We start from the raw sequence: 26976 nt of genomic DNA, 5'->3' as shown, positions 1-26976 counted from the left end.
CCTGTCAGATAAGTTTAACATTTTAGTTTGAGGCATGAAGAAGAAAAGGGTTTCCGTTCTCCAGCCGTGAGCCTTAGCGTCAGCCGTTAGTTTAAGAAAAATGAAGGAAAAATTGTGCAATTTTTTGTTTCGTGTGCACATCAGTGCATTGCCTTTGGCCGCAGCGGTGGCTGTCTTGCCGTTTTCAGACTTGGGAGACAAGGAGGCTGTTGTAATTGCTGATCCTGTGAGAATGTGAAACTGGATAATATATGAAATGCAAAATAAAAAATCATCCAAAGTAACTGCTCTCCGACCTTTGCTTCCTTGGGTTGTAGGTTGGTTGCCGTCGGGAGGGCACAGCTAGAGGACAGGTGTTGGGAGTTAAAGGGGGAAGGAGGTGAAGTGGGCCCGGGCCTCAGAGCTCACGTGGCCTCTCCCTCCTGCCCTCTTTTGTGTGACTTGAGGCTGGAGAGGAAGTGACCTGCCAAGGGCCGTGCAGCGGGCCGACTGGGTTTAACTCATTCTTTGTTTTCTGTTCTGAGGATTGGGGCGGAGATTCCCTGCACCCAGAGTAAGCGCCTAAATGGGACCTTCATTTTCTCTGGATGGTGTCATCTGGCTGTCCTAACCTTGTGGCCTGTGGCCTTTTCAGGCCCTTGAGTAGAGAAGGACTGTGGTTTGGGAGGTTGGGTTCCTGCCTGTAGTATCCTCGGTGTGTGTCATGTGAGGCTGCGCTAGAGGGAAGGAGAGGACCCAGGAGTTTGGCCTGGAAAGGGTTAAGACCACCCACCCTGTAGGCTCCCAGCTGCAGCTCTGATTCCTGAGATGGGTTTTGCTGGGAGCCAGAGCAAATGAGTACGAAGGTCAGGGAAACGGTATGCTGCTAAAACCCTGGGCTGCCCTGGACCCAGTCAGGATGCCAGCAGCTGACCCTGACTCTTCCCTTTTGTGATTTGGGGCCTCAGTTTCCTCATCTGTGAAATGGTGGTTTGAAGTTCTTTCCAGCTCCTTCTGGAGGGTTGGAGCACTGACCTGATGGCTTTGCTATTTGTCTTTAACATCTATGCCCCCACCCCCAGCCCCCATGCCCTTCCAAGCCTGACTCAAAGCCACCCTAGAAAGGGAGGGCAGGAGAGGCCCTAGAGCCTCCCTCCTGCCGGCTTTCCTCCCAGCCTTGCTCTGAGCAAAGCTGAAGTGGCAGTGGCTAGCCCTGGTCACTTCCTCGCCTGCACCTTGGTGACCCTGGTGTCCCTCTCCACTCCCTGCCTCACTCCGCACCCCCCTTCCTAAATCCCAGGCCTGCACTGAGCAGCTTGTATCTAAGGTGTTCTGCTGATGACTGTGTTAGCTGTTAAAGGCTCATGGGTGACATTTGCAGCCCCAGCTGGTACCTGCATGTGAAGAGAGAACTGTGCTGTGAGGGAGGAGGAGCCTGGCCAGGCGCTGGCCCTGTAGGTAACTGGGTGGCAGGTGGGTGGGTTATCTGGGCTCCAGGGGGAGGCTCTGGGAGGAGGGGGGTTGATGCTTTTCCTGCCTTGTACCCCTCGCCTCACTGCAGTATTTGGACCAGCTAGGCACTTGCCAAGCAAGCAAGGCCTTCCCAGCCTGCCGCCCCTCCTAGCGCCGGTGGGGAAGCGGCTCTGAGACCCACCGCCCCACCCAGGGCCAAGCCGATGCCTGACCTACTTCAGCTGTGGCAGGAACCACTGGGTCTTCCTGAGGTGGTGAATTATTTAGCTGGGGCACCTGGGCCTTTCTGAAAGGGGCTAAGAAAGCTGCTCCATAATTCAAAGGCCCCTGCTCCTCCGGCTTCCCTGGGGGGCCTCCGTCACGCTTTACTGAGCAGGGCCCGCCTCCGAGAGCGGGAGCTGGGAAGGGGAGGGAGGCCCTGAAGCCATCCCAGAGGGGACTCTCCAGCTGGACGGCAGCCTTTTTCAGGGTGAGGCCTTTGCAGAGAGGCCTTAGTGGACAGCCGTGTTCGGACTGAGTGTGGAGGTGACAAGCTTGGAGTAGTTAAAGGGCTTCCTGGCAAGGACACAGTAAGCTGGGGTCAGAAGCGGCCAGGTCCTGACTCCCCATTCAGAAAGCACCTTATTCCTTTCCGGGTGTTTAATCCTGATCTGATTACGGGTGAAAGGCTTCTTTCCTTTCTGAAAAGATTTTAGGCCTTGGAATAACCAGGGTTCTTTTGCTCAGGGGTCCCTTCCTAGTAGCACTGAAATCTCCCCCAGGGCAGAGGAGGCCGTCTTCATAAGTGCCTCCCACCCCGCTTCACACATAGATGAGGCTGGTGGTAAGCGGATGCCTGTTGAGGCCCTGGGGAGCCCGGGCTGCACCCTGCACCTTGGCCTGCAGCCAGCTCTGTACTTCCTGGGACGGGGATGATGCTTGTCACCCGGACCGGGCCATTCTTGGGCACTGCTGCCCGGCCAGCATTTTTAGGAATGTGACTTAGCTTGGAGCCTTCACAGGTGAGCATTTCCCCAAGCCCTGACATTGAGCTTCCGTGGGACTCTGTGCCGGTAACGCTCAGGCTCCGAGGGGCCCAGAGGTCTCAGAAGGGATCAGGCTCTCGCCCCTCGTCCTTTGCACTCTGCCCTGCCTGTCATGTCCTGCATCGCCTCATTTGCTGAGGTCTGGAGTGAAGCCTTTCCGATCTCCAGGAGCTCTCTGACAGAGTACAGATGCCCCTGAGAAACAGGGCAAAGCCCCTCAGGGTAGGATTAGGGAAAGTGCCACAAGGGGGCCCTGGAAGGGAGAAGTACCAGTGGAGTGAGAAAGACTTTCCTGCAAAGTGTCAGGAGGAGGGAGCAAAACCCTCTCCACCCGGCTGCAGGCTGCCCTGCCTCTGTCCGTCCATCAGGGCCTGCACTGGGCGGGCGGCGGGTGCGTGGACCGGCCGTCTCCGGGAGAGCAGGCCCTGCTCCCTGATGTGCCCCCTCGGGAACAGAGGTGGGTGGGGTTGTAGGAGCTGAGGGCCCGCCCTTGTGAGGAGAGGGGTTGGGCACTGCCCCAGCAGTGTTCCTGGGCCGACAGGAAAGGGGCCTGAGCCCCTGTTTTCCCCGAACCTCCTTGCTCATCACCCAGCTCACCCACACCCTCTGGTCAGTGTGAACAACATCCATGGGCTCCCTCGCCCTCTGGCTTCTGGTTGGGCTGGGGGAGTGGGAGCGCCGGCAGGGGTCTGAAGGGAGGCTTCAGACCCCTGAAGGGAGGTCGGTGAGCGAGGTCAGGCACCCCAGGCCATCGTCTTCATGACCTTAGAGCAAACCATCAGAAGGGCTTCGGTGCATCGGGGTCAGAATGTCGGCACGGGGACTCTAATCCAGTCCCCTCTCCCGTTTTACAGATGAGGAAGGTGAAGCACAGAGAGGTGAAGCGCTTTGCTCTAAGGTCTTGAAGACAGTGGCCGAGGTGTGCTCCACATGTGTCTCCTGACTCCCAGTCCTTCGCCTTCCACCGTCCCACACGGCCGTTTCAGAACGACACACACCCCCTCCAGCGCAGGGGCAGAGAAGCAGCAGATGCAGAATGGCTGCAGGCTTGGCGGCCTCTTCCTGCAGTTCCAGAACCAGGACTAGAACTCGGGTCTCCTCCCTGCCTGACTCTGGCCCGATCTCTTACGGGGCACCTGGGTGCCGCTCCCTGATTAAGGGACAAAGGGAACCCCTCAGTGACTAATCTAGCTTCAGCCCAGCCCTGTGCAGTCTCTCTGGCCTTTTAACCTGGGGGTAGAGTCATTGGGCCTGCAGGACCCATCTGGGCATGCAGGAACCAAGACTGTGTATCTCCATTTCTGCCCATGGTAGAGAAAATGCAATTCAATTTAGTAGGCGGAGTCTAAGAGATAAAGAATGGCTACATAGTTCCATGAAAGCCCATCTTTCCCCCTCTCAAGGTGTATCTATTTCTTTGAAAATCTGTGCCCTTTTCTCATAGGGCTATTGTGAGGGTTAATGAAAACGCAGGAACGTGCCTCATACAGGGGGGATACTCAATAAATATTTGCTGTAGATATCTTAAGAAGAGCACAGTTTCCTCTTTCATCCTTAACAAGAATGAAATTGAGTTGATTCTAATTTATACTCTCCTTGGTTATTTTTCTAGTGGTGCATTAGTCCTCGAAAGGTGTTTAACCCTTCCCCTACTGGGAGAAGAGGTGGAGGAAGGAGAGAGCAGGGGCCCAGGAATTATGGAGACCGTCTACAAGCGCCCAGAGCTAGCTGTTGGCACTTAAGCACCTTTGGATCTAACTCTAGCTTTTTGATCAAACTACTCAGGATTTCAGAGTTCTTGACAATAGTAGCAGTAGCAGCAGTAGTAATAGTAAATACATTCATATACTGCTGTGTAGTTTACAAAACATGTTCTCATATGCAGTCTCTGATCCTCAAAAGCCCTATGAGATAAGCAAGAAAGGCACTATTACCTATTTTTTGCAGTTAAGGAAACCGAAGTTAAGAAGGTCCCATAGCAAGCACAAGGCTTTAAGACCCTGGTTTTCTGGTATTGCCATCCAGAGTTAATTCTCTGGACTCTGGGCCACAGGGTTCCATGAAGACCAGGGCTCTGGGAGGGGGGACTCTGGGAGGGCCTCACGGGGAACAGAAAAGCCCCACTTGGGCAAGTAGAAGGGCCAGCAGTTACCCAAACCTCTCTAGTAACCTGGCTAAGAAATAGACTAACAAACAAGCAAAAAACAAAGGCTACAACCATTAAAGTAGGTGGGAGGGAAAAAGTCACCTGGGCAAGGGTGAGCAGAGCTCAAAAATTTACAGTGGGCTTGTTTCCTAATTTGGCCGGAGCAGGATTATACAGGTAGTTGCCAATATCAACTACCTGTATCTGAGTTTGATTATCTCATTAGGGTCCATGAGCGACTGTATCTTCACAGTGCTGCCTGAATGGGTAGTTGTTAACTACTCACGATGAATTACCTGAGTTTGTTGTTTTCAATACTGTAACATCATGGGGATAGGGGACCGAAGTCCACAGGCTTAGCCATGAGTCCTCCCGTCTCTGATCCTCACAGTTGCCCTGGGACGTGGTCTGGGGAACGGCCATCTCCATTTCGAGGACAGGAAGTTCAAGTGTGGAGAGGTGTTAAAGTCACATTTGGCCGTGAGGAGCCAAGGCAAGGCACTGAGCTCTGGGTTCTTGTCACCCCTGGGGGAGCACCGCACCACCTACCCATTAATTCTCTCTTCAGCCATTCTTTCTTTCTTTTGGCAAACACTTGCTGAGCATCTGCTCTCTGGAGCCTGTGTTTGGTGCTGAGGTGGATAAGGTGTAGTCACTGTTCTCAGAGCCCAGCCTGGGGTCTGAGAGTCTGAGCTGTGGAGGTACTTAAATGGGTACTTAACTGGGCAGGGGAAGATTTAGGAGTCGGTGGTTGCAAATGGCTGTTGCCCTTTTTCTCCCGGATGCTGTCGTATTGCCTTCCCCTGCATGAGTCCAGACCCTACTGTGGGCCTGTGTTGTTGTGGTTCTGTGCTTGGCTTCTCAGAACAGCTGTGTGGGCGGCTTAAGAGGTGAGCATGGAGAGAGATGCCCCATTTCTCACCCCCAGGGCACTCCTCAGCTTCCAGAGCAGGACATTCAGATGCAGGCCCCTGGAGAAGACAGGCTCTCACAATAGAGGCTTCTCAGCTGTGCCTGCTTCTCCAGACCCAGGTTCTTATTCCTGGAACCAACAAGAGTGTGTCCTGGAAACTAGCTCAGAAGAGATTCAGGGAGAAGCACCATAAAAGGGGAACAAGGAGCAACAGCCCCCAGAGCAATTATCTCCACTAGGATTTTCCCCGAAGACCATACTCCCAAATATTTCTTTGCTTATACTTTCCACGGACATATATATATTTAAATCTCTCTTGTCTACAGCCGCCAGATGAATCGTGCCAAAACACACTTTCACGGTTTCAAAGAGCTTTCTTTCATGGTTCTCTAGAGCCTATGGGCTGATGGCCAGAGTCAGGCATTCAGGACCCACCCCAGTCTGGCTTCTGGCCCTTTCTTCCCTGTGCATTCAAGTCAGGACATGTGCTGAGCACTGCACAGGCTCTGAGATACTCACAGGGAGAGGTTTTTCCCTGGTGAAATTGAGCACTGCATGCATCCTCAAGCGGGGGGCCTCGTTGTAACCTCACCCCAGGTCTAGACATTCTCTATGACCCCAGCAAGTCCCTTTTTCTCTCTTTGGCCCCTTGCTGGTCCTGCCTCCCCTGCATCCTCCATTGCTCCTTTGTCCCATGTCCTCCTGTTTTTACATCTCAGGCGTCTCATCTTGGCCCAGTGGTACCCAAGGTGAGGCTTCTGCTCACTGAAGACAACCCTATACAGTTGGCCTCTGATGGGGCCTCTCTTTTCCCAGGTGCTATGTGGGTGGAGTGAGGCTCCGGCGCCCTCTTGTGGTCAAAAATGCTCACAAGCATCGCACAGATATTTCCCCCTTTTGGTCTTCCAGGGGGAACTGCCTGGCAGAGTTCTCTAGGGTCCATTTGCTCTGGGCTGTCTGGGAGCCTCTGTTCTGACCAGTGCTCTCAGAGGCAGAGTCAGCAGTCAGTCACAGACATGTATGGAGCACCTACTCCATTCGTACCTAGTTTATATTCTAGATAGCCAGTCCCTGCGCTGGCACTGGGGATAGCAAGTGAGTATGAGGTCCGAAGAAATTGGATTCACGCCCCCCACCACTTAGTTCACAGATGGAGAAACCTCAGCACTCAGAGGCAGAGAGATGTGCCCAAGTTCATTCAGTTATGCAGAACTGACATAAAACTCAGGTGTCCTGACTCACAGCTTCATAGACGATACAGTCAGTTACCTGCATCCCTTTCCATCTCACTGATTAAAATCCCAATATGTCCATAGTAATAAGCCAGGAATGGCACAGAGTTTAATAACCACAGTTGATATTTTCAGAGCTTATATATCTGAGACGCTTTTTACCCACTGGAATGGCAGGGCTAGACCTCCCTGGGAGCTCTGATTTGGATGGTTTCCTTTCAGTGCACTCTTCCCAGATGTTGCTCTATCAGCACTGCCAGGCATTGATCTCATCTGTGTGGACCTTGCTGGTCCTTGCCCAGATGGGGTGTTTCTGTAGGGCCTAGCTCATGCCGCCCTCACTCACCAGCATAGTCTAGGGCACCTGGTGGTACCTAACACAAGCCTGCTAACTGGCTCCTTCACTTTTGGGACACATAGCAGGCAAGTCTCTTCTCCTCTCTGGACATGTGTCCTCATGGGAATGCAGCCTCGACAAAGGTTCCCACCCTGTGAAAGCAGTCAGAGCTCTCTGAAGGTGCTGTGCGCTGCCGTACATAACAGGCGATGACTTTCTTGTCTCCGAAGGTCTTCAGGCATATGCTTGCTGGACGATGCTTAGTGGGGATGTTCCAGAGGCGAGTCAAGCACTAGGTGGCTGGTTGGCCCCTGTCCTGATATTTTTTGACCTTGTTCTCTATCGTGACGTGCCCACCTTAGGAGCTGTAAGCTCCCAGCAGGGGGTGATGGGACTGAGGGAGGCAGCCTGGATGACTGGGTGGCAGGAGAGCTCACGCCCCACTGAAAGGGGCCGGGGCTTCTCCTCAGCTCCAGTCAGCTTCTGGTCAGCAGGATGGGGACCCCATGTGGCTTGAGCACAGACTTTCTCAAGAGCCCTCAATGGCTCATCATCATATACAGCTTTTCAGATGTGCAGTGTCAAGATGCGGATCCTTGTTAAGTAAAGGAGAGTGGAAGGAGCTTTCCTGTCATCTTAATTGTAATCATAAGGGCAAGCCTTGGAATTCCAGTTTCACAGATGAGGAGATGGAAGCACACAGAGAAAGTGACCAATTCAGCCATTCAGCAGAACTCATATTTTCTGACCATCCTTGCTAGGTAGTATAAGGGATATAAAAACTTGAAGATATCGTCCCCGTCTTCAAAGAGACTACAGCTTGTTAGGAAAACATGATACGCATGTACAAAAGGTAATTAATTCTCAGAAGCTTCCAAATGGATAGTACAGGCGATAATAACAGCAAGAGCTCAGAGAGAGGTCCCTGCACCTAAAAGGTGGGAAGGCTTTGCAAAGGCAGCAGTGATCTTCACGCTTGGGCATGTGTACGCCTAGAGATACAAAAAGGCTTTTCTAAGGGTAGGTGGCGGGATTGTGTTGAAGGGAATCCATTTCCAGAAACACATCGTCAAGAAGTACTGTTCCACACCTGAGAATGCCTCTCCCAGTTTCCTTTTCCCGATGTCTTGCCTCCCACTTCACAGACGAAAGGTGTGATCATTGTGCTGTTCACCCACTTTCCCTGTTTTCCTCCTTCCAGGTCCTTTCCCACCTTTTAGAAGTTAGTTGTGGCCATGTGACCTGCTTCGGCCAGTGAAATAGGAGCAAAAGTGAGTCTCTTCTGGGTGGAAGCATTTAAGAGCCAGTGTGTGATTCTTCTTCTTACCTTCTCTCTGCCATGGTGACCGATGACATTTCAGATGGTGGAGTCTGGATCCCTGAGTGATGATGGCATAGATCAGAACCTCCAGCTGACCTGCGATGGACATGCATCGTGAGTTGGGGGTTGGGGTGGAGGAGAAGAGAGCCTTTATTGGTTTAAGGAACTGAGATTTTGATGTTGCTTAGCATAACTTCGCCTATACTACGTAAAGGACTTATCTCCTGCCCATCCTAAATCTTATTTTAGTATGTTGCCTCGGTGCGTAAAATTCTCTGAGGCTCCAAACAAAGCTCCAAAATTTAAAATAGTGATTTCAGGACTTCCCTGGTTGTCCAGTGGTTAAGACTCTGTGCTTGCATTGCAAGGGGCGTGGGTTTGATCCATGGTTGGGGAAGCTCCACATGCCACATAGTTCAGGCAAAATAAATAAATAAATAAATAAATAAATAAGTGATTTCAACATTGAGAACGTAAATGACTCAAAATGACTGGGTAATAAATCCTTTTGCAAATCAAAGATTTTGCAATATTTTGCTTTTAACAGTTGAAGGAGGTGAAACAAATTCAGTTGTCACCTGCTGGATGATTACGTGCTATTGAGTGGCTCTGCTGGAACTTCTCCCACTCCCACGTACTTATTTACGTGAACAAGATTTCTCAGCGTTTACATCTATAAAAGTGAAATGTGGAAATAAAATTGGTGCTGATCACTGTCTCATCCCAGCATGTGTACATCTATCTCAATATGAGTTGTATTTCCTATAAAATTCTACTTCTAATGTTTCATAATTCCCCATCAACATTTGCAATATATATTTGTTGTTTTGACAGTGAACTAATGATCACTGTAATGATAAGTCAATCCAGAAGAAAACTTTAAACTCTAGAGCCTTATGGTCACGAAAAATAAGAAAAGGATACAAATTTAATTTTTTAAGCTCTTAAAACATAATTTATTGAGGTAAAATTCACATAACTAAAAGTAACCATTTTAAAGTTAACAATTCAGTGGCATTTAGTATATTCACAATGCTGTGCAATCACTGCTTCTATCTAGTTCCAAAGCATTTCCATCACTCCAAAGAAAAACCTCGTACCCATTAAACAGTCACCCCCATTCCTTCTTCTGCTCAGCTCCTGGCAACCAATAATCTGTGCTCTGTCTCTCTGGATTTATCTCTTCTGAACATTTCCTATAGATGGAATCATACAATAATGTGACCTCTTGTGCTTGGATTCTTACACTTAACATAATGTTTTTGAGATTCATCCAGTCAGTATAATGTTTATAGCATGTATCAGTACTTCACTCTTTTTTATGGCTGAAAAATATACCGTTGGATGTATATACCACAGTTTATTCATTCATTACAGTTTTAATTTATATTATATATATATTTTTTTATGGTAGCGAAGTGTGGTTTGATGATCAATAAGAGATTTTCAAACATAAACTATATATTACATTAGGATAGCATTATGTGGGGGGGAATGGAAAGAAAATATGAATTCAAGGAGAAAAAGCAATGATGTAAATTTTCCTTTGTTAAAGAAGAGCTTGCTTATGTATTTTGCAAATGCTTGATGATGGGTATCAAACCACTGTGATTCCACTGGATACATTTAATACAAGTTTTATTTTTAAATGTTAATATTTCCAATATACCAGAAATCACATCCTTTGCAACTATTTAAACCCGGTTGGAAAAACCATTTTTTTTTTTTTGTTATTTAAAAATTTCAAGAGAATACATAGTTTTTAAAAAAAACAGCTTCATTGTGGGGTACATCATTTAAAATTTTGTTTAGAGTGTACGTGAGCTAAATTATTGAAAGACTACTGTCTTGAAGGATGGGCTGGATTTGGCTTCATAGAGCACGAGGAGGAGGAGGAGAAAGGCATTGTGGGTAGGAAGAAGAGAGAAAAGGTATGCAAGCAGAAAGAGAGTGTGTTCAGGGAACTGTGACTGGAGGAGAGTAATCTGAGATAAACTGGGAAGGTAAACTGAGGTCAGACTAACAGTTACTAGGTTAAGGCATTTCTATTTCTTGTTCATTTTAATTATGCAAGTTTTGTGTGATTATAATCTCCTTATACAAAAGTAAAACTTTATGGTCAGACTTGGGGCCATCTCTTCCATTTCTGGTCCCCTCCCTACCTCCCCAGAGGTGACCTTGGCTTTCAGTTTGGTGTTGGCTTTCTCAGCTGTGTTTCCATGGATTTGCACTCACATGCGGCAGGTCTCTTCATGAGACAACACCTAGACTGAGGAGTTTCAGCTTTGTCATGGGATCAGCAGCAACTGCTGTCTTGGGAGAATATGGCTTCAATTTTCTTTTTCAAAAGACCAGAAATGGAGGTTTTTTTGGTGAAATCTCTCAGTATTGGCTCAAAACCTTCTTAAGCGCTGTGCTTACCAAACAAGGCATGTGTCTGCAGGATGCACTTGGCTTGTGGGCTGCTAGTTTGTGATTTCTGCTTTAAGGCGTCTTGCCGGAAGGCAGAGCACTGGCCTGTCATATAATCTCTTAGCATGCCGCTTGGCGCTAAGATCTAAGTGGTCATGAAGGGTTCTGGGCTTCTTAGGGGGATGCTGTGGGAATGGTTGACTTCACTCTCCATGTCCAGTTCCCACCCCCTTCCCAACATCCAGCTAGTAACACAGCGCTGCCAGGAAGCTGGGAGCTTAGCAGAAGGTTCCAGAAGCATCCTTGTAAATCCAGGAAGTCAGCCAATCTAGACTCACTAGAAGCCAAGACTCCTCCAGGGAGTTGGACCTAAGGCCTCCAGTGTCCTTCTCTCAGGCGCTGGGGCAGGTTCTTACACCTCTCCCAAGACACAGCCCAGTGGGAATGTAGACTGTTGACTGTCTCTCAAAGGGCTTTGTCCTGTGACTAAAGCCAAGCAAGGCAGTCAGACAAAAATGAAAACACACACACACACACACACACACACACACACACACGCACACACACACTGTCCCCAGCACTTCCAAGACCTTTTCCCACGCAGCTCCAGGGCAGCCGGAAGGGCAGCTGGTCATGGGAATGGACCCACGGTCCCCTCCCCCAGTGGAAGCTCCATCCTGCTCCATTCACTCCCCGCCATGCAACCCCCGGCCCCCTCCACCCGCTTACTACTTCCTGGGAAGGAAATAGCTGAACAATGCGGCAGATCAGAGAATGGGCACCGGGCCCAGGGCCCAGGACTGGTCCTTGGCAGGCTGTGGACTCCCACCCATGGCTGCCCTTCTCCACCTCACACCCCGCCCCCTCAGTTGGTTTCCCTGAAGGCTGGCCTTCGTCAGACCCTTCTCCCCACCTTCTCCCCATCCCCATGGAACTTCAGGTGGCTGACATCTCCTTCTCTCCTTCCCCACTGTGTGGTAGCCACTGGTTGCCACCCTCCCACTTGGGTATAATTCCTAGTATGAGGGGCTGAAACCAAGCTCTGAGAGAGATTTTGGCCAGCGGGGGTGGGTGGGAAGAAAAGGTCATTTTTTTTCTAAAGTTTTTCTCCAGACGTGGAAGCAAGTCCTGCAAATGGAGACTGTACTGGAAGCGTGCGCCCTGAGGTCTCATTCTCCCCTCCAGACAGAGCCATCTCTGCTGGGCGGGAGAGGGTGGAAGTGTTCGCAGGCCTGTGGATCGCTAGTGATTTCCAGTTTCCAGGGGCTGGGAAGTTGGTGGGAACCACGACTTTTTTTTTTTCCTGTTGGTCTAAAATAATGTTCTGCCTGGGCCCGAAACCCCACGCCCCAGGCAGCCCTGCTCCTTGCTGGCTGGCTCCCGTCCTAGTGCTTTCAACTGCCTCGCCTTCCGCCAGGCATTTCCTGGCCTGGGAGCCAAGGGGAAGGGTTCCTCACAAATCTTTTGCTGCGTCTGAAAGCCAGTCTCCCCTCTCTTCCCTGGATCCTGACTCCAGGAGTGGGATGGAAGCAGCTACTGGGTAGGTGACAATAGGCTGATCTCCTGCCACACCCAGTGTGGTTCCAGAACATGGTGAGATGAGCCCTGAATCCCAGTGGCTTTCCCTTGACGGTTGGTTTCACCCTGTAAAGTGATTTCTGCTCCTGTGTAGCTCACCCAGCTACACGTGGTCGCTTGGAAACCTAAAAAGTCGAGAGCAGGAGAGAGCCCTCAAGAGCCCACTCCCAGCCTTGAATGTTAGGTGAGAAATGGAGCCACAAAGAGCACGGGTGCCCTGCCCAAGGTCAACAACCAGCTAAAGGCGGGGATAGGGGTCCTCAGGTTTTCTGACTCTTAGGCAAAGTCTCTCTGCAATCTTCTACGACTTTCTAAGGCAGTTTTGGCATAACCCTGGGAGGGGACGGAAGAGAAATGCCAGTCTCTTGGTATCCTGATCGTCTTGCTTGGGCTTTTCTGACCCTTCCTTTTGATTGCATTTTTCAGTGCCTCAGGCTCTATTTCCACCTTGAAAAAGTGGTATGTGAACTGTCTTTGTTCTTAGCAGAGAACCTGATGTGAATTCTTCTGCACTCCTGCACTCACAAGCTGGGCAACTCACTTTTGCATTGATTATGCTGTCTGCATTTGCTTCCTAATTGTTTCATACTTATAAACCGTGTCTCTCCAATCAGACTGTAAGCTTTTGTGCTTCACAAAAGATTCATGGAATTCTACCATGATAAAAGAAATTCATTGAGTACCTACTATGGCCCAGGCTCTTTGCTTCTCACCCTTATGGAGTTTTCAGTTGAAAGGACACAAGACACTTTGTACAAGAAAACAACTGACTAAATGATTATAGATGTGACAGTTGCTGTGAAGGAAATGCCCAGGGAACAGTGATGCTCCCAAGGGCTCTCTGGGGAGGTGGTGTTTCAGGTGCCGTCTCAAGGATGGGGAGCCAGCCTGGTGGAGATCTGGGGGGGGTGTGGTCCGGGCCAAGGGAGTAGTAGGAATAAATGGCCTGAGCCAAAAAGCAGTGTGCCATGTTTAAGACCTTGAAAAAGAGCCAGAGTCACTCCAGGAGGGAGAGGGCATGGGATGCAGTTGGAGGGTAGGAGGGCTCAGATCCTGAACGGTCTCCTGTGTAGGAGAGGTGAGGAATTTGGATTTTATTACAAGTGAGATAGGAAGCCATTGGAGGGTTTAAAGTACAGTAATGACACAATCTATATTTTTTATTTTTATTTTTTAATTTTTAAAAAAGATTTTTTATTATTTATTTATTTATTTTATTTATTTTTGGCTGCATCGGGTTTTAGTTGCAGCACGTGGGATCTTCGCTGAGGCATGGGGGATCTTTCATTGTGGCACGTGGGCTCTTCGTTGTGGTGAGCAGGCTTTTCTCTAGTTGTGGCATGCGGGTTTTCTCTTCTCTAGTTGTCGTGCGTGGGTTCCAGAGTGCGTGGTCCCTGTAGTTTGCAACACGTGGGCTCTAGTTGAGGTGCGTGAGCTCAGTAGTTATGGCACGCGGGCTTAGTTGCCCCGCAGCATGTGGGATCTTAGTTCCCTGAACAGGGATCAAACCCACGTCCCCTGCATTGTAAGACGGATTCTTTACCACTGGACTGCCAGGGAAGTCCCTATAATGTTTAAATACTTAAAATAGTAATTACTCTGGCTGTTTTGAGGGGAATGGATTGGAAGATGGCAAGAAAAGAGACAAAGAGACTTTTAGGGGGCTGCAGTAATCTGAGCAAAAGATGGTGGTGAATTGGCTCAGGGTTGGAGAGATGGAGGATACATATACTCCTTTTGGAGACAGAAATGACAGGACTTGTTTTTTAAATGTTTTATTTATTTTATTTTATTTATTTATTTTTGGCTGTGTTGGGTCTTTGTTGCTGCGCACGAGCTTTCTTCTAGTTGTGGCGAGCAGGGGCCGCTCTTCTTTGCAGTGTGCGGGCTTCTCATTGCAGTGGCTTCTCTTGTTGCAGAGCACGGACTCTAGGCATGCGGGCTTCAGTAGTTGTGGCATGTGGGCTCAGTAGTTGTGGCTCGCAGGCTCAGTAGTTGTGGCTCGCAGGCTCAGTAGTTGTGGCGCATGGGCTTAGTTGCTCCCACGGGCATGTGGGATCTTCCCGGACAAGGGCTCGAACCAGTGTCCCTTGCAGTGGCAGGTGGATTCTTAACCACTGTGCCACCAGGGAAGCCTGACAGGACTTGTTATGATGAGCTGGATGACAAGAGGGGGCCAGTGAGGAAAAGAGAGGAATTGTAACAACACCTTGGTACCTGCCTGAGCAATTGGATGGTAGTGGGGTCATTTAAGGAGATGGAAATGAGACTTAGCTGGTGGTCTGGTGGTTAAGACTCCACACTTCCACTGCAGGGGGCGTGGGTTCAATCCCTGGTCAGGGAAATATGATCCCACATGCCGTGCTGTGTGGCCAAAAAAAAAAAAAGTAGATGGAAAAGATGGGGAAGCCCTGGGAAGGACCAGGTTTGAGGTGGCAGGTGGAAATAAGGGTTTGGGCATGTAAGGTTAAAGCCATTGAATAGAGATGTCAGGCTAGTCTTGTCATGTCATGTCATATGACCTATGTCTGTAACTTAAAGGAGGATTCTAGGCTAGAGACATGGATTTGGGAGCCAGCAGACTAGGATGATATTGAAATCCATGCGAATGAATGAGATTACCTAGGGATATAGGGAAGAGGGTCCAGGAGTGGATCCTGGGGAAATTCAACCTTTAGAGGGCAGGTAGAGTTGGTGAAACTGAAAAGGACATTTAGACGAATTGGCCAGAGAGCCACTTGGGAGAGTGTCATGGAAGAGAGGAGAGTGTCCCAGGAGGGACGGAGAAGTCAACTCTTAAGCATTCTTGAAGTCCACAGGACAGAAAGCCAACTCTGGATTTGGCCTCTTGGAGATCAGAGGGGACCTACACATGAGCAGTCTTTGTAGAGTGGTGGGATGGATGTCAGATTGGTGTGGTTTGAGATTTATTGTTGTTGTTGCTATTATTATTATTTGTTTTGTTTTTTTATTTTTTCTCAATTTTTTATTTATTTATTTTTTGGCCGCACCATGCGGCGATCTTAGTTCCCCGACCAGTGATTGAACCCGGGCCCTGGCAGTGAAAGCTCGGAGTCCTAACCACTGGACCGCCAGGGAATTGCCCCCCTGTTTTGCTTTTTAAATTAAAAAAAATTTATTATGGAAAATGTCAAACATTCACGTTAAAAGCATGATTCCGCAGTTATCAACTCATAGCTATTGGTTTCATCCATATGCTCTCCCCTCATATTCTTTTGAAGCTAATCTCAGGCATATCATTTCATCCATAAATATATCAGTGTATTTCACTAAAAGACATGGATTCCTTTAAAAATAATACAATTGGGACTTCCCTGGTGGTCCAGTGGTTAAAACTCTGTGCTTCCACTGCAGGGGGCATGGGTTCGATTCCTCGTCGGGGAACTAAGATCCCTAATGCTGCACAGCACGGCCAAAAAATTTTTAAAGAAAAAAGAAAAAAGAAAAAAAAATGATTATCAGATCTAAAAATTATTTTTTAAATTGAGACATAATTGCCATAAAATATTGCATTAGTTTTAGGTGTACAACATAATGATTTGATATATGTATATACTGGGAAATGATTACCAGAATAAGTTAACATCTATCACCACACATAGTTAAAATTTTTTTTTCTTGTGATGAGAACTCTCTTAGCAACTTTCAAATATACAATACAGTATTGTTAACTGTAGTCACCGTTGCTGCTGACTGAAGAAAAAGTACAACCTAAAAGTTGTGAGTTATGTTTTATTTGGGGGCCTACTAAGGACTACAGCCTGGGAACCAGCCTCTGAGATGGCTCTGAGAAACTGTTCCAAAGGGGTAAGGGAGGAGCCAAGATATATAGGAGTTTTGCTGGTGGGGGGGTGGGGAACAAAAAAACAAAAACCCATGTAGGGACTTCCCTGGTGGCGCAGTGGTTAAGAATCCTCCTGCCAGTGCAGGGGACACGGGTTCAAGCCCTGGTCTGGGAAGATCCCACATGCTGCGGAGCAACTAAGCCCGTGAGCCACAACTACCGAAGCCCACATGCCTAGAGCCCGTGCTGTGCAGCAAGAGAAGCCACCACAACGAGAAGCCTGTGCACCGCAACTAAGAGTGAAGAGTAGCCCCTGCTCGTTGCAACTAGAGAAAGCCTGCGTGCAGCAACGAAGACCCAATGCAGCCAAAAATTAATTAATTAATTAATTAAAAAAAACAACCCCAAACCATGTTGTTCAATGTCAAAGGATTACTGCTAATCATCAAAAAAAAAAAAAAAAAAAGGTGTCTCAAGTTAATTATTTTAGTATTTTTCTGTATATGGGAAGATGCAAGAGTCTGGGCTCATTGAAATTATTCTTTAGATATGCATCTCAACTATCTAGGGCCAGTATCCTGTTTTTCTGATTCCTGAATTCCCCACAGGGTGCACTGTCAGGGGTGTGTGTGTGTATGTATGTATATTTTGTTTTATTTTCACTATTTTATATATTCTTTTTTTTAACATATATTTTAAATTTTTTTATTTATTATTTTTGGCTGCATTGGGTCTTCAGTTTTGAGCGTAGGCTTTGTTTAGTTGCAGCGAGCGGGGGCTACGCTTCATTGTGGTGCATGGGCTTCTCATTGCAGTGGCTTGTCTCGTTGCAGAGCACGGGCTCTAGGCGCATGGGCTCAGTAGTTGTGGCTCACGGACTCTAGAGCACAGGCTCAGTAGTTGTGGCGCATGGGCTTAGTTGCTCCGCAGCATGTGGGATCTTCCTGGACCAGGATCGAACCCGTGTCCCCTGCATTGACAGGAGGATTCTTAACCACTGTACCACCAGGGAAGTCCCTGTATGTATATTTTAAACAGTTGGTTTGTTTGAATCACCATCTAAAAAGGGCCACTGGTTACATTTGGTGGTAAGTCTCTTCAATCTTTTATTTTATTTTATTTTTAATTAATTTATTTCTTTTTGGCTGTGTTGGGTCTTCGTTTCTGTGCGAGGGCTTTCTCTAGTTGCAGCAAGTGGGGGCCACTCTTCATTGCAGTGCGCGGGCCTCTCACTATCGCGGCCTCTCTTGTTGCGGAGCACAGGCTCCAGACACGCAGGCTCAGTAGTTGTGGCTCACGGGCCCAGCTGCTCCGCGGCATGTGGGATCTTCCCAGACCAGGGCTCGAACCCGTGTCCCCTGCATTGGCAGGCAGATTCTCAACCACTGCGCCACCAGGGAAGCCCCCTTCAATCTATTTTAATCTACAGGTTTCTCTTTATTTTTTGGTGAAGAAATAGAGATTTCTGTCCTTTAGAAATTTCCAACATTTGGGATTTTGCTGATTGCATTGAACATTCTTGTGATGCCATCCTTTGTCTCCTTTTACAGAACTGTAAACTGTAGTTAGATATAAAGTCTTACTCTGATTCAGATTCAAGTTCTTTTTCAAAAATACTTCATAGGTCTGATGTATCCTTTCATCAGGAGGCACATAACCTTCATGTGTTTCTCTCCTTTGTCATATTAACAGCTATTGGTGATCATGATCTCATTAAGGGTTTGCAAAATGGTGATGTTCTGTTATTTCTTCTTCATTTATTACCTAATTGATTGTCTTGAGGCATGTTTGTAAAGAAAACCAGATTGAATGCTTGTTTCTTACTCTTGCCAGTTTTCAGAATCATCTCCCATCAATTATTTTGTTAACCTGAAATATAGTTCATATAAGAAAGGCAAGTTAAATGCTTGACTTGAATTCTCTCCCTTTAGTTACCAGTTTTCAGAAAATGAGTTGGTTCCTTTGAATTCTCTAAAGGTGGTCGATGATGGGTTTTCTTCCTTCAACTTCTCCTTTCTCTCTCTTTCTCTTTCCTTCTGAGCATCAATAAGCACTCATGAATTTTATCATTATAAATTAGTTTTTACTAGATCTTTTCTGGAGAGTTTTTAAAAAAATATTTATTTATTTGGTTGTGCTGGGTCTTATTTCTGGCAGGCAGCATCCTTAGTTGCGGCTCATGGGCTTCTTAGTTGTGGCATGTGAACTCTTAGTTGCGGCATGCGTGTGGGATTTAGTTCCCTGGCCAGGGATCGAACCTGGGCCCCCTGCATTGGGAGCACAGAGTCTTAACCACTGCGCCACCAGGGAATTCCCTCTGGAGAGATGTTTTTTTTGTTTTTGTCTTTTTTTTTTTTAAATTTTATTTATTTATTTATTTATTTATGGCTGTGTTGGGTCTTCACTTCTGTGCGAGGGCTTTCTCTAGTCGCGGCAAGCAGGGGCCACTCTTCATTGCGGTGCGCGGGCCTCTCACTATCGCGGCCTCTCTTGTTGCGGAGCACAGGCTCCAGACGTGCAGGCTCAGTAATTGTGGCTCACGGGCCTAGCTGCTCCGCGGCATGTGGGATCTTCCCAGACCAGGGCTCGAACCTGTGTTCCCTGCATTGGCAGGCAGATTCTCAACCACTGTGCCACCAGGGAAGCCCTGGAGAGATGTTTATACAGAGGGAAGTGGGACTGAATTTACACTTATGGAACGTCTTCTACACGCTGGGCTAGGTACTTCCACATACATTATTTTATTTGATCCCATGGTAGTCTTGGAGGGCAAGTGCCGTGGCCCTGTTTTTCACTGAGGAGGAAATGGGCCCTCAGTAGCCATGTGACTTGTTCAAAGTCATATTGCCAGGCAGTGGCCAAGCTCAGATTTGTCTGAGCCGCATGGCATACAGCTTTCTTTCTTTCTTTCTCTCTTTTTTAAAAATTTTATTGGAGTATAATTGATTTACAATGTGTTAATTTCTGCTGTACAGAACAGTGATTCTTTTCCATATTTTCCATTATGGTTTATCACAGGATATCAAATATAGTTCTCTGTGCTATACAGTAGGACCTTGTTGTTTATCCTGTACATAATAGTTTGCATCTGCTAATCCCAAACTCCTATACTTCCCTCCCCCCACCCCTCCTCCCCCTTGGCAACCACAAGTCTCTTCTCTGTATCTGTGAGTCTGTTTCTGTTTCGTAGATATGTTCATTTGTGTCGTATTTCGTAGATATGTTCATTTGTGTCGTATATAAGTGATATCAACCATATAGCTTTCTTGAATGAGATCCTACAGACACTAAGGTCCACTGATTACCCCTCTAGCCTCCTTCTTACCTCTTGTCCTATATTCTCCTTACTTACCTGTTTTTGTTCCCTTGAGTTTGTCACTCTCATACTTGCAAGAGCAGTTCCTAGGGACTAGAATACTCTGTCCTGTAACCTAGTTCATAGTTTTGTTGTTCTTGTTAAATACATTTTTGTTATATTTACATATATGATTTTACCTGAGTGCAAACTTATCACATTATATATATATATATATTTTTTTTTTAATTTGATCAGATAATTGTAGAGTCACATGCAGTTGTAAGAAATAATACACACTGGTACACTTTGTCCAGTTTGTCCCAATGGCAACATTTCGCAAAACTAACTATAGTGTAACCTCATAATCAGGATATCGACATTCATGCAATCCACCTATCTCATTCAGGTTATCCCAGTTTTTCTTGTACTCATTTGCATGTGCCTGTGTGTGTTTAGTTCTATACAATTTTAGCACCTGAGTAGGTTCATGTTTCCACCACCACTGTCAGATACTGAACAGTTCCATCACTACCAGGATCCCCCAGTGTTGCCCTTGTGTAATCACACCCACTCCCTCCCCGCCTTCCTCCACCCCATCCCAAACCCCTGGCAACCACTAATCTGTCTTCTATTTCTAAAATTTTTGTCATTTCAAAATGTTATATAAATGGAATAGTACAGTATGTGACCTTTTTAAAATCAGCCTAATTCCCAGGAGAGTCATCCTGGTTGTTGCATGTATCAATCAATAGTTCAGTCCTTTTTATTGCTGAATTATATTCCACAGTTTGGATGTACCAGTTTGTTTAGCTATTCACCTGCTGAAGGACATATGGGCTGATTCCAGTTTTTGGCTATTATGAATAAAGCTGCTAGGAACATACATGTACAAGTTTTTATGTGAACATAAGTTTTCATGTCTCCGGAATAAATGCCCAGGAGTGCAATTCTGATAGTTGCATGGCTAGTTTTCTAAGAAGCTGCCAAACTGTTTTCCAGAATGGCTGTGTTGTTATTTTTTAAGGATTGGAGAGCATGTTTTTGTGCTGAAGGGCGAGATTAGATTGCTTGAGCCAGGTCTTTGAAAATGGGAGGGCTTCCCTGGTGCCGCAGTGGTTAAGAATCCGCCTGCCAATGCAGGAGACATGGGTTCGAGCCCTGGTCCGGGAAGATCCCACATGCCGCAGAGCAACTAAGCCCCTTCGCCACAACTACTGAGCCTGTGCTCTAGAGCCTGCGAGCCACAACTACTGAAGCCTGCACGCCTAGAGTTTGTGCTCTGCAACGAGAAGCCACGGCAATGAGAAGGCCGTGCACCACAACGAAGAGTAGCCCCCGCTCGCTGCAACTAGAGGAAGCCCGTGCGCAGCAACGAAGACCCAACGCAGCCAAAAATAAAATAAATAAATGAATGAATAGATAAATTTATTTTTTAAAAAAGGGGGAGAGAGGGTGGGCCCCGTATCTCCTGTGGAGGGGTTGTCTGGTCTTTTGTAAGGGAGGGGACACTTCTCAGAGTACCAGAAGGGGACACAGGTGGGTGGAGAGGCAGATTGTTTTGCAGGTTGTATTAGGAATGAGAGGGAGTTCTTCTTTGCTTCTATTTCCTCAGTAACATGAGAGGTTAAGGGGACTTCCCTGGTGGTCCAGTGGTAAAGAATCTGCCTTCCAAAGCACGGGAGGTGGGTTCGATCCCTGGTTGGGGAACTAAGATCCCACATGCCTCCAGGCAACTAAGCTCGCACGCCACAACTACTGAGCTTGCGTGTTTCAACTAGAGAGCCACGTGCCGCAAACTATGGAGCCCACGTGCTCTGGAACCCACATGCCACAACTAGAGAAAAGCCCGTGTGCCGCTGCGAAGAGCCCATGTGCCTCAGGGAAATATCCTGCATGCCTCAATGAAGATCCACCATGCCGCAACCAAGACCCAACGCAGCCAAAAAAATAAAAATAAAAATATTAAAAAATAAAGAGGTTAAGGAGACGTGTGTGTGCGTATGTATGTATATATATATATACACATACATACACACGTATGGTGTTATTTATTTATTTATATTTTTGGCCATGCCGTGTGGCATGCGAGATCCTAGTTCCCCAACCACGGATCGAACCCGAGCCCCCTGCATTGGAAGCACGGAGTCTTAACCACTGGACCGTCAGGAAAGTCCCTATGTATGTATTTATACATATTCAATCACCATGTTGTACACCTAAAACTAATATAATGTTATATGTCCATTATAGCGCAACAAAACTGGGGAAAAAAACTTAAGAGGCTAGTCATCAGCTAAGATGAAAGGGGTAGAGGTTTTGTAGAGAGAGAGTAGGTATAAAATTCATCTTAGAGAATGGAAAAATTGGGGAAATATAGTAGGAAGTCCCAGGCAGTGTTGAGAGCCCATCTGAGGTTAGGATTTGTGAAGAGAAGATAATCTGCCTGGCAGTGTGATTTTGCTCCAGCAAAAGCACTGAGAAGGCAAATGGTGGATTGATCCAGAGTAGGGGTTTTGCCAGCAAGCACCAAAGGAGGAGACAGGGCAAGAGAGTGGTTATCATGATGATGGAAACAGCTAGAAAAGAAGGAATGTGGAAACTGGGGATCATGAATAGTGAGAAGTTAGTGAGGTCAAGGGATCAGAGCTCATGAATTGTTGAGGAAGGCTTAAGGAAAATGCGGTCAGAGGGTCTATATATTGCAAGTGGTGTGATTTTTGGTGAAAAAGTTGAGGGTGTGACTGCAGGAGTGGGCAGCTGCTGTGGAGTGTGGGAAATAGTGCTGGAGATGAGGAGGTCAGGATGTTGGAGGGGCCATCACATGGACGTTGAGCTCACCAAATATAACAAAATTGAGGGTGGAGAGAGAGGCAGCGAGCTAAGAGCTAAATGAGGGGCATCGACCGGGAGGTTGATTGATGACATCAACCAAAATGTTATGTCCAGATGGTGAAGCTTCCAAGGAACAGGGGTTTTGTAGGACGGAGGGGAAGCACTGTAGGAAGGAGGCGTTTAGAAATGGCATTGGGGTGGGAGAGGAATAGACTTACCCCACTTCCTGACCCTGAGGTACACAAGACTGAGAAGAAAATAGCATTAATCTAAGAGGGCTGCTAAAGAAGCAGTGTCTTCAGGGGAGAGCCAGGTTTCAGGTAAGGCAAGGAGGTGAAGGCAGCATCCTGAGAAAAGCTGATGTGGAAGAATTGCTGATCACAGGTTGCAGAGGGCACGGGGGAAAGGTATGGCTGGGGGCAGGAAGGTGGGAGCCAGTGTGAGGACAAGGATAGAGGTTATAATGGATGAGAGGGAGCTAGAACCTGTGGTGATGACTGTGGTAAATAGGGATGGGGAATGATGGGATACAGCGCTCTCTGGAACTTTCTGTGTGGATGGAAAACCTGCACTATGCAGTACTGTAAGCGCTAGCCATATGTGGCTGTGAAGCGCATGAAATGTGGCTAATGGGACTGAGGAACTGAATTTTTAACTTTATGTCTTTTTTTTTTTGGCTGCATCTGGGTCTTCGTTGCTGTGCGCGGGCTTTCTTTTGTTGTGGCGAGCAGGGGCTACTCTTTGTTGCGGTGCATGAGCTTCTCATTGCAGTGGCTTCTCTTGTTGCAGAACACGGGCTCTAGGCACGCGGGCTTCAGTAGTTGCAGTACACCGGCTCAGTTGTTGCGGCACGCGGGCTTCAGTAGTTGTGGCACGTGGGCTCAGTAGTTGTGGCTCGCCAGCTCTAGAGCGTGGGCTCAGTAGTTGTGGCACACAGGCTTAGTTGCTCCACGGCACGTGGGATCTTCCCGGACCAGGGATCGAACACGTGTCCCCTGCATTGGCAGGTGGCTTCTTAACCACTGTGCCACCAGCGAAGTCCCCTAACTTTATTTCATTTTAATTAAGTTTAAATAGCCACTAGTGGCTAGTGGCTGACATATCAGACAGTACGGATTAGAGGAAGGTGGCTCCCCGTTTTTGTGAATTTTTCACTTGCTGGTCAGGCAGCCATCAGATTGGTCACTCCTTCAAGCAGCAAGTTGTGCGAGACCCCTCCTCACTCCTCCACCATGTGAATACAGACAAAGCACAGGATCAGGCAACTCTGGGCCCAAATTCTAACGCTACCACTTACTAGCTTTGGATTAGAGCAAATAAATTAACTTGCCTGGTATATATGGGCCCTCAAAAATATTAGTTGGCAAAAGCTCCCTGAGGTTCAGTTCATTTCATCTGTAAAACAGGAGTGGAGAACTGTTGTAAAAATTCGCGCTTTAGCATGATGCTCAGTAAATGGTGGCTATTATTGACAGAGTGAGTTAATATCTGCTGGTTGGTCAAAAACTATCCTTTAGGCCAAGGGGTTACTTATCCAGGGATTGATTGTCTGGCAGAAATGAACCACCCTGGCTCCCTTTGGGGAGCAGGAGGATTGCCCAGGTCTCTGGGACTATGACATGGTGTAGATCAGGGGTGGTTTTAATTGTTCAATTCTGCTATGCACTAAGGTCAGAACATACCTGGCTTGAACTTGGAAAAGCAGGTAGGCATAGTCATGGAGACAAGGTAGAGATCTAAAGTGAGCCAGAGTATGGGACCAGTTGTGCTTAATATCTAATGATAACCTGGGCAGTTCTGGTATCGTTTACCACTTCAACTTCTGCTGAAAAAGCCTTAGTTTGGCAGCTCCAAACTTTCTTCCATCCCTGAATTCCCATCATCTAAAAACCATAAGCATGTTTGTAAAGTGGAGTTATAGTGTCCTGGATGGCTTTAATGTGGGACATTTGTGACTTGGGGCTATTATCAACTGGGGGTCATAGTGACCTTTGATCCGGAGTGATTGTGATCATTCTTTCTGTGAAGCCATCTCTAATTCCCTAGTTACTTTCTCTGTGGCCTCCCTCAGATTGAGCACTTACCTCATATTATGATGGCCTGTCTGTGTCCCTCCCTCTGATCAGATTGTGACATCCAAGGCAGGAACTTTGCCTAGTTGATCCTTGAGTATTCCTGGACTTTTGCACATGCCTGGAGCACGGAGTTAAGTAGCTGCTCAGTAATTATTAGTTGAATAAATGAATGAATGGGATTTGAGGTGACAGCTACCCATTGTGCTCTGAGATAACGTGACCCCTCTTCTGTGCAGTCTGGGTTGACCATGAACAGGGTCACAGCTCTGATGATTGTGTTGAAGTGCCTGTGATCTGAGGGGTCTATGCACCAGTGATTGTGACCTGTTGACACTGATCTGAGATAAGGACCAGCAGGGATAGTGACTGTTAACTAGTAACCTTGCATGATTGTGATCTGAAGCGCTTGTAAACAAGTCAGCGTTGATGCCTTCCACCACTGCTGTCAGGTGACTGTGATCCTCACTCACAGCCATTTGGCTTCAGATGACCCCAGCCAGTAGCAGGCCTTGACCGTTGCCCTGAGATATGTCTGTAAGGTGCAGAGATTGTTGATCTCAGCTGATAGCTGAAGTTATTGATCTGCAATATTAGCTAAGGTAACTGAGATCTGTTGGCCCGGGCTTAGTCTCGAATGGCGCTAATATAATATGTGTAGTACTTCTAGATTTCCGAATTTGTTTAATAAAATATCCTCCCAGGGCCTACAAATGACACAGCCCTAATCGGCCCCATGCAAACAAGGGCTAGAGACCAGGACTGTCAGGTCAAGGCTCAGTAAACGGTACCTGAAATTCAACGCATCGTTCGGGCCGCTAGGCTGCCGCCACGGCCACGACACCGCCAGGGCCACGACCACGACCACCCCCACATGCCGCTTTTCATCTGGACCGCCGCCCCGCCCCCTCCCCTCCCGCCCCTCGGCCCTCGCCCCTCCCGCCCCTGGTGCGCCTGCGCGGTGGCGGGGCGGTGCTTTGCCCTTTGTTGTGGGCCCCAGTTTCCCAGGACACCGCGCGGCGCTGGGGTGGGGCTATGCAGATAAGGCACTCGGGGGCGGGGCGGTTGCGGCGGCGTCGGCGGCGGCCGGGGAGGGTCAGTTGGAGGCAGGCGCTCGCTGAGGCAGGAGGAGGGCTCTGGGCCCGCTGCCTGACAGGGACTTAGCCCGCAGAGCTCGGCCCCGCGCGCGCGCGCGACCCCACACCCGCCCACTCATCCACCTACCCACTCCCTGCGCCGCCTCTTCCCACCCTGAGCAGAGCCGCCGAGGATGATAAACACCCAGGACAGGTAACGGCCCGGTTTAGGCTCCCCGCCCCCATCCTCCCCTCCTCTGCTCCAGAGGGCCTCCTCCCCACCCCCCAGCCGGTTCTCGACCCTCCTACGGGGCCCCATCCGGCCCCCACTGGGTCCCTTCCCTACTTCAGCCACCCCAGTCCGAGCCGCAGCCCCGCAACTGGGCCTCCCTCCGTCCTTTAGCGCCCATTCCTCCAGCCTGGCCCATCCCCCTCGTCCGAGCGTGCAGCCCGGTGAAGCCCCCAAAGACCCGGACCCAGTCTTCCAATCCAGTCCCCAGTTCCCTTCAGCCCCGCCGAACGGTGGCCCCTTCCCGAAACTGTGCTTTCTCTCTCATCCAGATTCCCCAAATTGTTTCCCGTCTTCCCCGAATCTTTCTTCCTGCTCGTTTAAGTCACTTAAAATTCTTCCCTTTGAATCCCTTCCCTAATTTAAACTGCACCTTCCAACCAGACGCTTCTTTTATCACTGCCCGCCCCCCACCCCCCAGGTCAGGCTCCGTCCTTCAGTTCTTAACTGGACCCATTACCCCCACCTGTCACCCTCGCCCCCCTCTCCCCGCCCCAGTCAGGCCTAATAGTCTTTACCGTGACGCTCAGTGCTCCCCTTGGTCCTTCACTCCAGCTTCATCTTTTCCCTCCCGTCCCCCCCTGGCACCCTTTTCCCAATTAGGCCCCATTTTCCCGGTCTGCCAACATCATCCTTTTTATTTCTCACTTTGGGCTTGATTCCTGTCCTCCATCCTGTTCCCTTAATGATGTTCCCCCCAACGCTCTTCTAAACATTCCTACCCCTTTAAACACTTTCTCTCATCTATACTCTTACTCCTCCCATCTTAACTGAACCCCATCTCTAGACTATTAGATCACAGAGTTCAGCCCACTCTGCTTCTGTTGAAGACCTGCCCTCTTTCCCTGCACCTCCAGTGCTTTCAAATTAGTCCCCATACTCGGCTCACCGGGCCTTTGCAAGTGTCCTTCCTCAAAACCTGACCCCAGCTTTCCCCCATTAATTGGAGAGAAAAGCTGCACATCTTTCTGAAACTGAGCACCAGTAGTTTTCTAAACTTGCTTCATATATATTTCCCCGCTGCGCAAACTAGGCAGAATTCATTATTCAATTTTCCTCTCTCTACCTCTCCTCTTTTTCTCTGAGGCAGTCCTTGTCATGCATCTTTCCCTCCAACATATCCCATATTTCTGCCCCAAACTCTTCTGTGAAACCGTTTCCTAATTTCCTGATTTCCCATAATTTTTA

General features: G+C 48.1%; 1 protein-coding gene across 1 annotated transcript in view; it reads left to right on the top strand.

The window, feature by feature from the left end:
- Positions 1 to 26976, top strand: part of LOC309624796 (uncharacterized protein) — a 99755-nt gene that overhangs the window by 26268 nt on the left and 46511 nt on the right. The window contains 1 exon segment of the mRNA XM_082383402.1: positions 8467 to 8540. Coding sequence (XP_082239528.1) covers positions 8467 to 8540 — 74 coding nt within the window.

Source organism: Balaenoptera borealis, assembly GCF_965194805.1.
Source record: "Balaenoptera borealis genome assembly, chromosome: 3".
Classification (NCBI taxonomy): domain Eukaryota; kingdom Metazoa; phylum Chordata; class Mammalia; order Artiodactyla; family Balaenopteridae; genus Balaenoptera; species Balaenoptera borealis.
This window is presented reverse-complemented; position numbering and strand designations above follow the sequence as displayed.